Below are 16,091 nucleotides of genomic sequence, written 5' to 3'. Positions count from 1 at the left end.
AATCCGACCGACAATCACACTCAGACATCAGATAGCCACTGGTCTACTCTCTTGCTGTTATACCCGTTTACCCCATTTAGGTTTAAATGTCAACTGTAAGGAGAAAATCCGACCGACAATCACACTCAGACATCAGATAGCCACTGGTCTACTCTCTTGCTGTTATACCCGTTTACCCCATTTAGGTTTAAATGTCAACTGTAAGAAGCAAATCCGACCGACAATCACACTCAGACATCAGATAGCCACTGGTCTACTCTCTTGCTGTTATACCCGTTTACCCCATTTAGGTTTAAATGTCAACTGTAAGGAGAAAATCCGACCGACAATCACACTCAGACATCAGATAGCCACTGGTCTACTCTCTTGCTGTTATACCCGTTTACCCCATTTAGGTTTAAATGTCAACTGTAAGGAGAAAATCCGACCGACAATCACACTCAGACATCAGATAGCCACTGGTCTACTCTCTTGCTGTTATACCCGTTTACCCCATTTAGGTTTAAATGTCAACTGTAAGGAGAAAATCCGACCGACAATCACACTCAGACATCAGATAGCCACTGGTCTACTCTCTTGCTGTTATACCCGTTTACCCCATTTAGGTTTAAATGTCAACTGTAAGGAGAAAATCCGACCGACAATCACACTCAGACATCAGATAGCCACTGGTCTACTCTCTTGCTGTTATACCCGTTTACCCCATTTAGGTTTAAATGTCAACTGTAAGGAGAAAATCCGACCGACAATCACACTCAGACATCAGATAGCCACTGGTCTACTCTCTTGCTGTTATACCCGTTTACCCCATTTAGGTTTAAATGTCAACTGTAAGGAGAAAATCCGACCGACAATCACACTCAGACATCAGATAGCCACAGGTCTACTCTCTTGCTGTTATACCCGTTTACCCCATTTAGGTTTAAATGTCAAATGTAAGGAGAAAATCCGACCGACAATCACACTCTGACATCAGATAGCCACTCGTCTACTCTCTTGCTGTTATACCCGTTTACCCCATTTAGGTTTAAATGTCAAATGTAAGGAGAAAATCCGACCGACAATCACACTCAGACATCAGATAGCCACTGCGTCTACTCTCTTGCTGTTATACCCGTTTACCCCATTTAGGTTTAAATGTCAACTGTAAGGAGAAAATCCGACCGACAATCACACTCAGACATCAGATAGCTGCTGGTATACTCTCTTGCTGTTGTACTGTTTTACCCCCTTATGTTGTAAGATCAACTTAATGGAACCAATACGCCCAACAATCACACTCAGACATCAAGTAACCGCAGGTCTACTCTCTTGCTGTTATACTGCTTTACCCCTTTTATGTTGTAAGGTCAACTGTATTGTACCAATACGCCCGACAATCACACTCAGACATCAAGTAACCGCAGGTCTACTCTCTTGCTGTTATACTGCTTTACCCCTTTTATGTTGTAAGGTACTGTATTGTACCAATACCCCCGACAATGACACTCAGACATCAAGTAACCGCAGGTCTACTCTCTTGCTGTTATACTGCTTTACCCCTTTTATGTTGTAAGGTACTGTATTGTACCAATACCCCCGACAATGACACTCAGACATCAAGTAACCGCAGGTCTACTCTCTTGCTGTTATACTGCTTTACCCCTTTTATGTTGTAAGGTACTGTATGGTACCAATACGCCCGACAATCACACTCAGGCATCAAGTAACCGCAGGTCTACTCTCTTGCTGTTATACTGCTTTACCCCTTTTATGTTGTAAGGTACTGAATGGTACCAATACGCCCGACAATTACACTCAGTTATCAAGTAACCGCAGGGCTACTCTCTTGCTGTTATACTGCTTTACCCCTTTTATGTTGTAAGGTACTGAATGGTACCAATACGCCCGACAACCAGATTTATACATCAGGTAGCCGGTGGCCTGCTCTCTACCGTTAAAATACGTATGTATCCCTATGTATATTTAACTGCTAGTTTAATGGAGCCAATCCTACCTTTAATCATACTTATATATATCAAATACTCGCTAAAACTCTCTCTTACCTCTATACTGTTATGTGTAACTGAATGAGGATTTTATGGAGAAAGTCCGACCACTAACCACACTCAAACATCCGTTAGCCACCTATGTCTGTTATCTTGCTGTAATATTGTGTCTCCCTGTTATAGTTGATATCGCTACGGTTGAATATAAAATGGATTTTTATTTTTTCTATGATATGTATGAAACACTCAATAAACGATGTAATACGTAAATTGAAGTAGAAATGGACTAGTGGCTTTCCATTTTCTTTAATTAATTACCATTGTTTACATTCATATAAACGGAGACTATTTTAAAACCATCTTCCTAGTTGGGGTAGTTGGCTATTCTCGGCAATTAGCCTCACCACCTAGTTGAGCGGCTGGGGAAGTTGGTTAGATTTGACACCTAGTCTACGCCACTGGAGAAGTTGGTTAGCCTCGGCACCTAATCTGCATGGCTGGGGAAGTTGACTAGCCTCGGCACCTAATCTGCATGGCTGGGGAAGTTGACTAGCCTCGGCACCTAGTCTGCATGGCTGGGGAAGTTGACTAGCCTCGGCACCTAGTCTGCGCCACTGCAGAAGTTGGTTAGCCTCGGCACCTAGTCTGCATGGCTGGGGAAGTTGACTAGCCTCGGCACCTAGTCTGCATGGCTGGGGAAGTTGACTAGCCTCGGCACCTAGTCTGCGCCACTGCAGAAGTTGGTTAGCCTCGGCACCTAGTCTGCATGGCTGGGGAAGTTGACTAGCCTCGGCACCTAGTCTGCATGGCTGGGGAAGTTGACTAGCCTCGGCACCTAGTCTGCATGGCTGGGGAAGTTGACTAGCCTCGGCACCTAGTCTGCATGGCTGGGGAAGTTGACTAGCCTCGGCACCTAGTCTGCATGGCTGGGGAAGTTGACTAGCCTCGGCACCTAGTCTGCATGGCTGGGGAAGTTGACTAGCCTCGGCACCTAGTCTGCATGGCTGGGGAAGTTGACTAGCCTCGGCACCTAGTCTGCATGGCTGGGGAAGTTGACTAGCCTCGGCACCTAGTCTGCATGGCTGGGGAAGTTGACTAGCCTCGGCACCTAGTCTGCATGGCTGGGGAAGTTGACTAGCCTCGGCACCTAGTCTGCGCCACTGCAGAAGTTGGTTAGCCTCGGCACCTAGTCTGCATGGCTGGGGAAGTTAGTTAGTGTTGGCCCCTAACTGCGCCGGCTCTATGTTAGTTTGTGTTAATTTGTGGTTTACTTCTTAAGAAAGAGCCCTTGTACCTTTCGCTCTCCCCACTTAACACGATAGAACAACCTTACGATTGTGGCTGTATGTTAGTTTGTGTTAATGTGTGGTTTACTTCTTAAGAAAGAGCCCTTGTACCTTCCGCTTTCCCCACTTAACACGATAGAATACCCTTACAATTGTGGCTCTATGTTAGTTTGTGTTAATGTGTTGTGGTTTACTTCTTAAGAAAGAGCTCTCGTACCTTCCGCTTTCCCCACTTAACACGATAGAACAACCTTACGTTTGTGGCTGTATGTTAGTTTGTGTTAATGTGTGGTTTACTTCTTAAGAAAGAGCCCTTGTACCTTCCGCTCTCCCCACTTAACACGATAGAACAAGCTTACGATTGTGGCTGTATGTTAGTTTGTGTTAATGTGTGGTTTACTTCTTAAGAAGGAGCTCTCGTACCTTCCGCTTTCCCCACTTAACACGATAGAACAAGCTTACGATTGTGACTCTATGTTAGTTTGTGTTAATGTGTGGTTTACTTCTTAAGAAATAGCCCTCGTACCTTCCGCTTTCCCCACTTAACACGATAGAACAACCTTACGTTTGTGACTCTATGTTAGTTTGTGTTAATGTGTGGTTTACTTCTTAAGAAAGAGCCCTTGTACCTTCCGCTCTCCCCACTTAACACGATAGAACAAGCTTACGATTGTGGCTGTATGTTAGTTTGTGTGAATGTGTTGTTTACTTCTTAAGAAAGAGTCCTCGTACCTTCCGCTTTCCCCACTTAACACGATAGAACAAGCTTACGATTGTGACTCTATGTTAGTTTGTGTTAATGTGTGGTTTACTTCTTAAGAAAGAGCCCTCGTACCTTCCGCTTTCCCCACTTAACACGATAGAACAACCTTACGTTTGTGGCTCTATGTTAGTTTGTGTTAATGTTTGGTTTACTTCTTAAGAAAGAGTCCTCGTACCTTCCGCTTTCCCCACTTAACACGATAGAACAAGCTTACGATTGTGACTCTATGTTAGTTTGTGTGAATGTGTGGTTTACTTCTTAAGAAAGAGCCCTTGTACCTTCCGCTCTCCCCACTTAACAAGATAGAACAACCTTACGTTTGTGGCTCTATGTTAGTTTGTGTTAATGTGCTGTGGTTTACTTCTTAGGAAGTTACTTGTGGACCTTTTTTCTTTCCCCACGTAACATCTCATAACAGCCTTGTCTTTGTGGTTCATTTACTTCCTTGTATGTTAGTTGTCTTGTTGTTTGCTTCTGAAGAAGGGCTTGTGAACCTTCCGCTTTCCTTATTTAACATGACGTAACACTACTGCCTTTTAGAATTCGCTTCAGTTGTGACTGTAATGGAGTAAACAAAGGTCTAACTTTAGTTATTTGCGCGATATTCTGTCAACCCTTTATTTACTCTGAGAGTTCAGAGCGGGGGCATGTCAGTCTACCAACGTTTTAACTTTCCGCACATTTGCATAACGAAGCTCCGGTAGGTGGAGATATTGTGAGGGTTTATAATCGATGTGTATCCGAGCGTTATGGTATTCTCTCAATGATTACAAGACAAATTCAGACATTTAATTTGTAATGGGATTTGAACGTTGGATGTTCTGTGTTTTCTAAGATTAAAATATTTTAGAATTTAGAAATATCGATTTATTATTACATCCACAGTTTTACTTGCAATAGTTTCAGTCATTACTCTATTTAATTTATAGTTTTTATAAAATCTCTCAAGTAGGTGTAAAGAAATTTAGTATCAAGGGTGGACAAATGTTTTGGGAGTGAGACGTAGTGATATTAGCTATCTCCTGTTTTGCAATATTTAATTTATAGTTTTTATAAAATCTCTCAAGAAGGTGTAAAGAACTTTAGTATCACGGGTGGTCAAATGTTCTGAGAATGAGACGTAGTGATACCAGCTATCTCCTGTTTTGTAATATTTAATATATAGTTTTTATATCACGGGTGGACAGAGACGTAGTGATACTAGCTATCTCCTGTTTTGTAATATTTAATTTATAGTTTTTATATCACGGGTGGACAGAGACGTAGTGATACTAGCTATCTCCTGTTTTGTAATATTTAATTTATAGTTTTTATATCACGGGTGGACAGAGACGTAGTGATACCAGCTAGCCTATCTCCTGTTTTGTAATATTTAATTTATAGTTTTTATATCACGGGTGGACAGAGACGTAGTGATACTAGCTATCTCCTGTTTTGTAATATTTAATTTATAGTTTTTGTATTACGGGTGGACAGAGACGTAGTGATACTAGCTATCTCCTGTTTTGTAATATTTAATTTATAGTTTTTATATCACGGGTGGACAGTGGACGAGACGTAGCTAGAGCTATCTCCTGTTTAGCTAGATATATAATTTATAGTTTTTATATCACGGGTGGACAGAGACGTAGTGACTAGCTATCTCCTGTTTTGTAGTTTTTATATCACGGGTGGACAGAGACGTAGTGATACTAGCTATCTCCTGTTTTGTAATATTTAATTTATAGTTTTTATTATCACGGGTGGACAGAGACGTAGTGACTCTAGCTGATCTCCTGTTTTGTAATATTTAATTTATAGTTTTTATATCACGGGTGGACAGAGACGTAGTGATACTAGCTATCTCCTGTTTTGTAGAGATTAATTTATAGTTTTTTATATCACGGGTGGACAGAGACGTAGTGATACTAGCTATCTCCTGTTTTGTAATATTTAATTTATAGTTTTTATATCACGGGTGGACAGAGACGTAGTGATACTAGCTATCTCCTGTTTTGTAATATTTATATTTATATAGTTTTTATATCACGGGTGGACAGAGACGTAGTGATACTAGCTATCTCCTGTTTTGTAATATTTAAATTTATAGTTTTTATATCACGGGTGGACAGAGACGTAGTGATACTAGCTATCTCCTGTTTTGTAATATTTAATTTATAGTTTTTATATCACGGGTGGACAGAGACGTAGTGATACTAGCTATCTCCTGTTTTGTATATCTCCTGTTTTGTAATATTTAATTTATAGTTTTTATATCACGGGTGGACAGAGACGTAGTGATACTAGCTATCTCCTGTTTTGTAATATTTAATTTATAGTTTTTATATCACGGGTGGACAGAGACGTAGTGATACTAGCTATCTCCTGTTTAGAGAGTGAGTAGTGATCTCCTGTTTTGTAGTATTTAATTTAATACTTTAAAAATTCCATTTATTTTGATATTTTATACTTTGTAACCTCAATATATCTTGATATAGTCGCAAAAACGTCAGGAATGCAAAATCTGTACATATATGAGAATAAGTTAATGTAATATTATTGTAACCAAATTATTATTACAAAGTACAATTATTTCTATAAAAAATTAAATACCAAATTCCAATTATTCCATTATTACAATTAAGTTCAAACAGCACAAATACTTTGAAACAGGTTTCTCTTTTTCCTGCTGACTCGAATGTACAACCACTCTACACTCTGTAGCGCTACACTCTACACACCTAATGGCCCTAATGTCACTTGTCATTGCTGTCATTTGTTATGATCTGACAACATTGTCGCCCTAAAAGCTGTCCCATGTGAGCAATTTCCAAGTGAGATGTGTTGGAGTTAACTTTAACTTCAAACAGTGCACACCATTCCCATCAACCGAAATTCAGCTGAACATTTTGCCCGTAAGGAATTGTTTAACTTTGTAATAATACCGTACAACTCTTTTAATTTCTCTAACTGTGACGTCATATATCACCACGATAGCACAAAGATCATATACAATTTTACACAGACAACATCATAACGGTTCAATCCCTCTAAGTTTGTGCCGTCCACTAACCTGTGGTCAGTGCCCAGAAACGTGAACAAAAATAACAATGCTATCTCGTACGCTGGAGAATTATATTGCAGTATTACAGTATTAATATTGTTAGTATTACTGAGTAAGTGCATGATTGATCCAACAGAAAGTGACTACTTCAGGTACAGAGAAACTGAGTCAAGTCAGGGGTCTAAACTCCCTGAAGCTTAAGTTACGCCAGATTTGACTGTTGAAATCTGGAGTCATGTTCGTCTGATGGAATGGTAAATTAGTGGGCATCACAGATCAAGAGGAAGGTGAACTGGAGCAAAAACCAACATACGTAATCAACCCTTCCCATTATAGCTGCGTTATATGTAGAACACTCGGTTGTTCCCCATCTGTATAGATCGCGTCTATAACATCGTAGTGGACTTCATTGTGACCTGAAGAGAGAATGATAATACATCTGCATCTAGATTGCACTACAATATTTAGTCTACGTATCTCTGATGATTCTATTTTCCTCATCACCGACAATTTTTGGATCCCTTCAGACGACAACGACTCCATATTTCAGGATTTAATCCTGCGACAGCATCAGATTTTTAGATGTTGCACGTAAGAAGAAGGGGAACTATAGCAACACTCAACATTCATAATTACTGTAGAATTAGATGATGTTATAGTGAATTTTTACCCTATAGATTTTATACGATAAAAATATTAAATAAATAAATAAAAGAGATAATTTAAATTTTAATGTTGTTGGAAATATGACAATGAAATATAAACATGTTTTGATAATAATATTGTAGAATAAACGTTTTGTTATATATATTTTTTTCAATTTCATAGTTTGTACGTTTGTGATTAACAGAATATTTATTCATTTGAGACATAATTCTATGTTTTTTAACATATTTTACAGCCATTTTTTTTTTAACATTACGACTGTTTTGTACAATTTTACTTCATTTGTCCAAGACTAAACTTTCTTTTCTTATTTAATTTAACATACCATCATATGTATGATTTTTATTGATTTACATAGTTAGTCGGTCATTGTTTTGTATTTATGTCCTAAAAAATGTTCATCCATAATTGTATTAGACTACATCGTAACAATTATGAATAATTAATATTAGGGGAGAAAAATAAATGCACCGTAACAATATCGTAGAACTAAAATATTAAAAAATACACGTAGCCAACAGTACATAAATGGTTTATTACTTGAATCTGTATTCAGTATACAGTATATAGCCTAGTAGTTAACGTCAGAGGGTTAACAAGAATGTGGTGTTTAGTAATACAGCACCATAACTCTATTAGATTAGAGTAAACTTGATGCACTTAATTTATGGCACAAAGAAGACGGGTAAATTCGGAGGTGACAAGGGAGAAAGTCGCCGGAATTTATAGCGACAGGGATCAGACGGCAATTTAATTGAGTTTCGTGAAACAATTTGTGTTGCCTAAGGTTGTTCTGTAATACCCTCCCTTTACCCTCTAATTTATCAATTCTTTCTTGCCGTAATCAGTAAGGCACCTATATATGTTTCTATTTATTAACATTATATTTACGATGTAATTTATACTGTTTGTTTTTAAATAGGTTTTGTTTTGTTCTATTTATGTATTTTTTTATAAATACGTGTTTTATAATTGAGGGCAATTTTATGTAGGGTGGAATATGGGAACCCGCTTTTGAACCGAAGCTTTCAGTTTTCAGCAAGAATTATCATAATTGTAAAATAGTCCTTCTCGGTAAAGTTTTCAAAGTAGGTTGATTGTGACGCAGCGGAATGTTAATATTACTTAATTATGACACCTGAGATATAAAGAGAAACCTAGAATACCGAGTAGTTTGTGAACAAATACAAAATAGTTTCCAGGTCCATAAGAAATAGAGTTGTGATATTTTGTTTAAAGTCTACAATTTTTGAGTGAAAAAGTGTGCAAAGCAGGCCGATGAGTTTTATGAAATTAATTACGTAGATTTTGTATCTAAAACCAACCTATTGCAAAATGTTGAAGATGGAGCTTATATTGGCTACACTAAACTTATTATATTTAAACACAAAACCAATATTTAATAATTTAATTTTTGTGAGGCCTTTCGATAGCAAGGCTATTTTCGTCAGACACATCTATTTTAACTATTATTAAAAATCAAATTTACTTTTTGTATTTACTTTTGTGATGCGTCTGACGAAGATAGCCTTGCTATCGAAAGGCCCCACTAAAATAAAAGTATTAAATATTGCATTTTTGTGTTTAAAAGTAATAAGCTATCGCAAAATGGTCATGATGGCGGCACTGAAGAAACATTTGTAACATATCATCATTAAATATGACCCCCAGAGAAAACAACATCTTCCCGTAATATATAAGATCTATATACCGTGTATAACCCATATAAAATTTTGACTTAGATACCGAAACAGTTTAAACTTGGGATGAAAATTCTTATAAGTATCACGGTTACGTTTGTTAGCCTGTACGCCATTTAACTTCAGTATAGTATCCTTTTAGAGATTTATGAATTGCGTATAACAGTTTGTATCCGGTTGGTTTTTGAGATACGGATTACATATAAATCACACACGATACCTAGCTTACATATAAATCATAAGCGATACCTCGATTACATATAAATCACACACGATACCTCGATTACATATAAATCACACTCGATACCTCGATTACATATAAATCACACACGATACCTCGATACATATAAATCACACTCGATACCTCGATTACATATAAATCACACACGATACCTCGATTTCATATAAATCACACACGATACCTCGATCACATATAAATCACACGCGATACCTCGATACCAAGGACTGTTGTAATAAATACTGAAGTAAGTTCATAATTGGTACAAACATTTATCTTATGAATATCTCGGCCATGGTTATTGGTAGGATTAAAACGTCATTTCATTTCAATATAAATTTTAAAAAATATCTTTTTTCTCCTCATGAAGTCGTACATTACAAAAAAAAATTGATTCATATTTAACATTTTCAAATCTTAAAGCAATGAAATAGTGGATTTTTACTTATTATAGGAGTCAGGCTGGCCTCAAAAGGAAATTAATAAGGCCCCTAAGCCTTTTAATTAGCCCATTAAGGAATTCCGTCAAAATAATTGTAAATGTTACAAATAAAACGAGTTTTTGAGTATTAGTCTATAATTAACAACTCTTCTGTGATATAGAAAAAAAAAACAAAAAACCAACAAAATATATGCTTTTATGCCAAACCTGATACATGTTAATATAGGCAACTAATCTATTAACTGAAGTAATTAAATATAAAAAAAGAACTAGAAACTTTCGTATTTACTAAAAATACAACTATTTACAATACCCAAGTATGATATACAAAAACAAAACACTTTCTTTTTATAATATAATGCATAGAAACACAATGCGTGATATTTTACTCGCACTTACGCACCTACACACACTTACAAACATACATATACATATAATAGACATGTAAAATAGACCTAAAATATTCACAACTCTTTTATTTGAGAAAATTAAAAAAGTGTTCTTCAGTGATTATAACATTTTATAAAATCTGTAATAAACAACCATTTTGTTTGTGAAATCCCCGTAAATATCCCATAACATATAAGTTACAGAATAAATATTTACGGTGTCACAAAACCTACCTAATTCTTCCGACTGAACCAAAAGGAGTGTTATTGCAGTAAATTTACAGTAGACTAGTTTGTGTCCATCGTGGGGTCAATGTAGATTTATGAAAATATGTAATTGCTCCAAGAGCGCTGGAATATCTCACTTGCCGGGCAAGCGTGTTACCACTACACCTTTGAGGCCTTACTTTTACAAATAAATGATTTTGTGTTTGAACGTTACTGTCGCAAAATGTGTTTAAGTTAATAAATGTACATGTGATCGAAAGGCCAAACACGCTTATGTAGCTCTTGGATATTTTGATCATAATGCAAATTTGGTAATAAGAAATTACCTCATAATATGATTAATAAGATTGATGTTTCAGTTGGCACTGTTAAGAGTACGAGGATTGTTCACACTGTGTAGGCCTACAGCAGATGTAACAAGCGGCAACAAGCCAGCAGGCCCACGTACACACAGAGTTATGTGAGAGATTGTTGTCATTTATCCTGTGTAAAAAATGGAACGAAACATTACTCCAGATAAACTCGTCCGTTTAGAAAACGAATGATGCGTTAGTTTACACTACCACAAATAACTTTGTTACTCTAAATGAAAATTCTTTTCTTTAAATATGTTACTGACGAAAGTGATTAATTGTTAAAATAGTGAATGGTAACTGTATATTACGTTATTATGTTCCCAGATACAAAGATAATCTTACCTTCAGGAAAGATTCTGCAAATAAATTGTAATGAAATAATATCGATAACCCAAATATTAGCAATGAACACATACACATGCTGAAGATATTCCTCTCAAAAGCTACCCTGATGTTTGTAGGATGTTAATAACTTTACTTTTATGGATATTTTAAAAACTATACCGTAAGCCCAAGCAAACATTACGTCCATAGAGAGTTGTAGAACTCAATTTGCATTCGAGACAAATGTAGGTATGCTTATTCGAAAATCTTGTTTAGTGATGTATAAAATAATTCAACCACTTTATTAATGATTTTTAATTGTTGTATTTGAGGGTTTTGTTTTAAGAATAAAGGGGAGAATATTATATGTAATTAATTTTCTTCTCTTGGAGCAATTAAATATTACTAAATGTTAATAAAACCAATATAGGCACATACCTACTGAACGTAAGTAGATTTTCCAATGTCAAGCGGAAAATGGAGAACGCTTTTTGAAATGTCGGAAGAGGACGGACTGAGTGAACAGTTAAGGTAGTTCACCCTTGGCGTTTGCATAAGGGCACATTCCTACTAAACGTAAGTAAATTTTCAGTAACAGCGTCAGATTCCAGAGAAGGGCAAATTTACCATTTCCTTTTTATACTGCATTAAGTTTAAATTTCTAACTATACATTATAATAAATAAAATAAAATATATTACCATAAATAAACTTTAATGAAAAAAAAAACAAATTAAACGAACTGACGAGAACCGTTCTATAATTTATATACAACCGAATTATAACTGTATACTGTAAGCATATGGGTTATGTTTGGACAAGTATATTACGAATATGATTGTAAGTATGTTGGCTTGTAAGTATGTATTAGGAAATACGTAATATAGTGAATGTAATCAAAGTGCGCGTGTATGAGTTTTTGTGTACTTATGAGTGTGCAAATGTGTGTGTGTATCTGCTACGCGCGTTCGTTTGTATTTGTGAATTTTAATGTGTGTGTCTTCTGGGGAAGCTCATGCACGACTAATACGTTGATGCTATAAATACAGATAACAACCCTTGATGATAAGGAATGGTGAATTTTTAACGCAGTTTTTCCGATGTCCATCTGTGAACAAAGAGTTGCACAAGGCCATGGTCTCCGACAGTTGGTCGTTTCGTCCTTCTAATAATAATTTCCATTCACTTACTTCATCTAGATACATTCTCACTTTAATTTTATTTTTCATTTCTATAAAACATTATTTTGACTTTATTTTGTTTTTACTTAATTTCCTTTAAGATTGTCTAACATTTCTACGGTTTGAAATACCAACTGAGTGCTTTGTGGTGACTCGTTCTCACGCACGGGCTTTAGTAGCCTATGTGAGAACATTTCTCAAATTTTTCCGGACATTTGCCATCGTTAAGTGAAACAAGAAAATAGTAACACTACGTTTCGAGATCTGCAATCTGATCTCTTCTTCAGGTAAAGAACTAACCTAATACATAATTACAAACTAGGTTAAAATAAACACTTGTTTATTTTAACCTAGTTTGTAATTATGTATTAGGTTAGTTCTTTACCTGAAGAAGAGATCAGATTGCAGATCTCGAAACGTAGTGTTACTGTTTTCTTGTTTCACTTAACGATGGCAAATGTCCGGAAAAATCCTGTTTCCTTCACAATCCTTCCATCGTCAAAAATAACCTTCAAACAAAGAATTTCTCAAATAATTAAATTAGAAATATAAATTTATTTGACACATTATCCTTTAAACCAAATATTTGTTTTAATTGTATATTTAAGACAATAAATATATTAATATATATCTTTTGTTAAATTTTATGGAGAATAAACTATTTTGATTTGATTTTGATTTGAGAATGGCCGCGGGAGACTTCCTCAATCCACCATTACTCACTGATCGATTAGCTAAATTGATTCCATCTATCGGATAAGCAAACTGTGGCTGCATCCCAGTGGGTGTTGATGGCTGTCCCGTGCAAATTAAATCACATCCAAGGCATTCCCTTACGTTTTGTTCGAAACGATATAAGATTGCGTGCTCCTAAGCTCGCGTCTTCTGCGCACCCCTTTAAAATACCGTTTGAATCTTTTTGGCTCTTCATCAGGATCCTATATGCTTACATTCTTGACACATCCGTTCGAAAAATTATTACCAGTGGAAAATAATATACATGGAGATCTCGCTGTACCGTCATTTAGGATATTCTACCTTAGACATACAAAAAAGTGTCTTCTACATGAAACATGTCATCTTCTTACACTGTGTACAATCTTAAAGAGAGATGATACCTATAAAATATATGACAAATGTAAACGCAGCTTCATGACAACCCTTCCTATCCCATTGAACCAAGAATAAAAAGGTTTAGTGAACTAATGGGGCAGTTTTAATTAAGCTTGAATTTAGGAGAACAATATGAACGGATATGATATCAATATAGCGTAACAATATATGTTGTCTGTCAGAGAAACTGGTAAATAAGATACCAGTGTGTATATATATATATATATATATATATATATATATATATATATATATATATATATGCTTTTAATAACAAAAAATTAAACCGCTATAAAATTTTACCGCTTCGGGTGTTATATTGTTGATTGAAAGATTTTATTTTAATTGATTTTAAAATGTGCAACGTTAAAAATTGCAAGAAGTGTTATAAATCATGTACGAAGAGATGTGGTTGGTTTACTCAATTTATAATAATCAGAGTAAATAATTACAATAATTATGTGATTTTTAATGGTTAAACTGTAAGTCCCATCCGGTATGTAGACTAAAGAATGACATTTTGTGTAACACCTGAAGCGGTAAGGATAAATAAATAAAAATGATATGGCGTTTAATTTTTTGTTCTTAAAAGTGTTTATTTTAATTTAGAAATATTAATGCCCTCCGTCTGAAACAACTAAGTTGTCGATATAGTGATGTCGTGTCTAAAAAGTTACGGAGATACGTTTTGAAGTATTAGAAAATCCGACATTTTCAGGAAGAAATGTGATAACCAGATGAGTAAATGTGATAAAAATTCCTAATCGTGATAAGTGTAAATTAATTATGAAATTCATAGTGTAACAGTCCCTTATAATTTACTCAATAAATTTCGAGAACACAAGATCGGAGAACAAACTTAACGAGAAGCTGCAAATAGGTTTTACATAACTTAATACTCAGAGACAGGGTCCATCCACGATATTTGCATTCTAATAACGTGGACTGAATATGTAACACATGCAACACGGAGTTGCCACCCTTTCCTGGAAATATGTGGAAACTCCAGAATACATTATTGCTAATACAGCTTTCTTCAATTTATATTTATACTATTTATATCGTATAGCTCTAAACGGAGATATTAAATTTACTGTATTCTATTTCTGTAGTTTTTTGTAGAATATTGCCAAATGGAAGTATAACCTATAAAATTAAATACGTTCCTTACTCATTAAATTTTGCACGTATCACCACCGCAGAGAAGATAATTAAATTAGCGCAATGACTTAAGTTTTACGTTTTTTCACAGTAATTATTATTGTGAGCTCAGATACTAATCATCTGCTGGTATGTTTTTAAAGATTAGATACTGATCTACTAGTATTTGTTGTTAGCTCATGTACTGATATCCTGGTATCTTTTAAATGCTCGGATACTGATCTGCTGTTATTTGTTGTTAGCATGGTTCTTTAATAACCTATACCCGTCTCTTACATGTCATAGAATAGAACCATTCAAAACTCTGTCATTAGACTTCTACTTTAACGGGTATTGATTGATGTATTAGCTAGAGCGTACACCTTGAATTTACTGTGAATGGTCTGTAATAACTGATACTGTATTGGTTCTACACCTGTGAATTACTGGATGGTTTCTGTATAACCTATACCCGTCTCTTACATGTCATAGAATAGAACCATTCAGAACTCTGTCAGAAGACAGTAGACAGACTTGCACGTTAACGGGTATTGATGATGTATTAGCTAGAGCGTACACCTGTGAATTTACTGTAATGGTTCTGTAATAACCTATACCCGTCTCTTACATGTCATAGAATAGAACCATTCAGAACTCTGTCAGAAGACAGTAGACAGACTTGCACGTTAACGGGTATTGATGATGTATTAGCTAGAGCGTACACCTGTGAATTTACTGTAATGGTTCTGTAATAACCTATACCCGTCTCTTACATGTCATAGAATAGAACCATTCAGAACTCTGTCAGAAGACAGTAGACAGACTTGCACGTTAACGGGTATTGATGATGTATTAGCTAGAGCGTACACCTGTGAATTTACTGTAATAGTTCTGTAATAACCTATACCCGTCTCTTACATGTCATAGAATAGAACCATTCAGAACTCTGTCAGAAGACAGTAGACAGACTTCCACGTTAACGGTATTGATGATGTATTAGCTAGAGCGTACACCTGTGAATTTACTGTAATGGTTCTGCAATAACCTATACCCGTCTCTTACATGTCATAGAATAGAACCATTCAGAAACTCTGTCAGAAGACAGTAGAACAGACTTCCACGTAACGGGTATTGATGATGTTATTAGCTAGAGCGTACACCTGTGAATTTAATGTAATGGTTCTGTAATAACCTATACCCGTCTCTTACATGTCATAGAATAGAACCATTCAGAA

General features: G+C 35.8%; 1 protein-coding gene across 1 annotated transcript in view; it reads right to left on the bottom strand.

The window, feature by feature from the left end:
• Positions 1 to 2,395: 2,395 nt before the first annotated feature.
• The window catches only part of LOC124363749 (protein IWS1 homolog), a 45,479-nt gene continuing 31,783 nt past the window's right edge, over positions 2,396 to 16,091 (bottom strand). The window contains exon 2 of the mRNA XM_046819011.1: positions 2,396 to 3,179. Within this exon, the coding sequence (XP_046674967.1) occupies positions 2,396 to 3,179 (784 nt within the window). The remainder of the gene's footprint in view (positions 3,180 to 16,091) is intronic.

The sequence above is a fragment of the Homalodisca vitripennis genome, chromosome 5 (genome assembly GCF_021130785.1).
Source record: "Homalodisca vitripennis isolate AUS2020 chromosome 5, UT_GWSS_2.1, whole genome shotgun sequence".
In the NCBI taxonomy this organism is placed as follows: domain Eukaryota; kingdom Metazoa; phylum Arthropoda; class Insecta; order Hemiptera; family Cicadellidae; genus Homalodisca; species Homalodisca vitripennis.
Note: the sequence above shows the minus strand (reverse complement) of the source record. Positions and strands in the feature narration are given on the sequence as shown.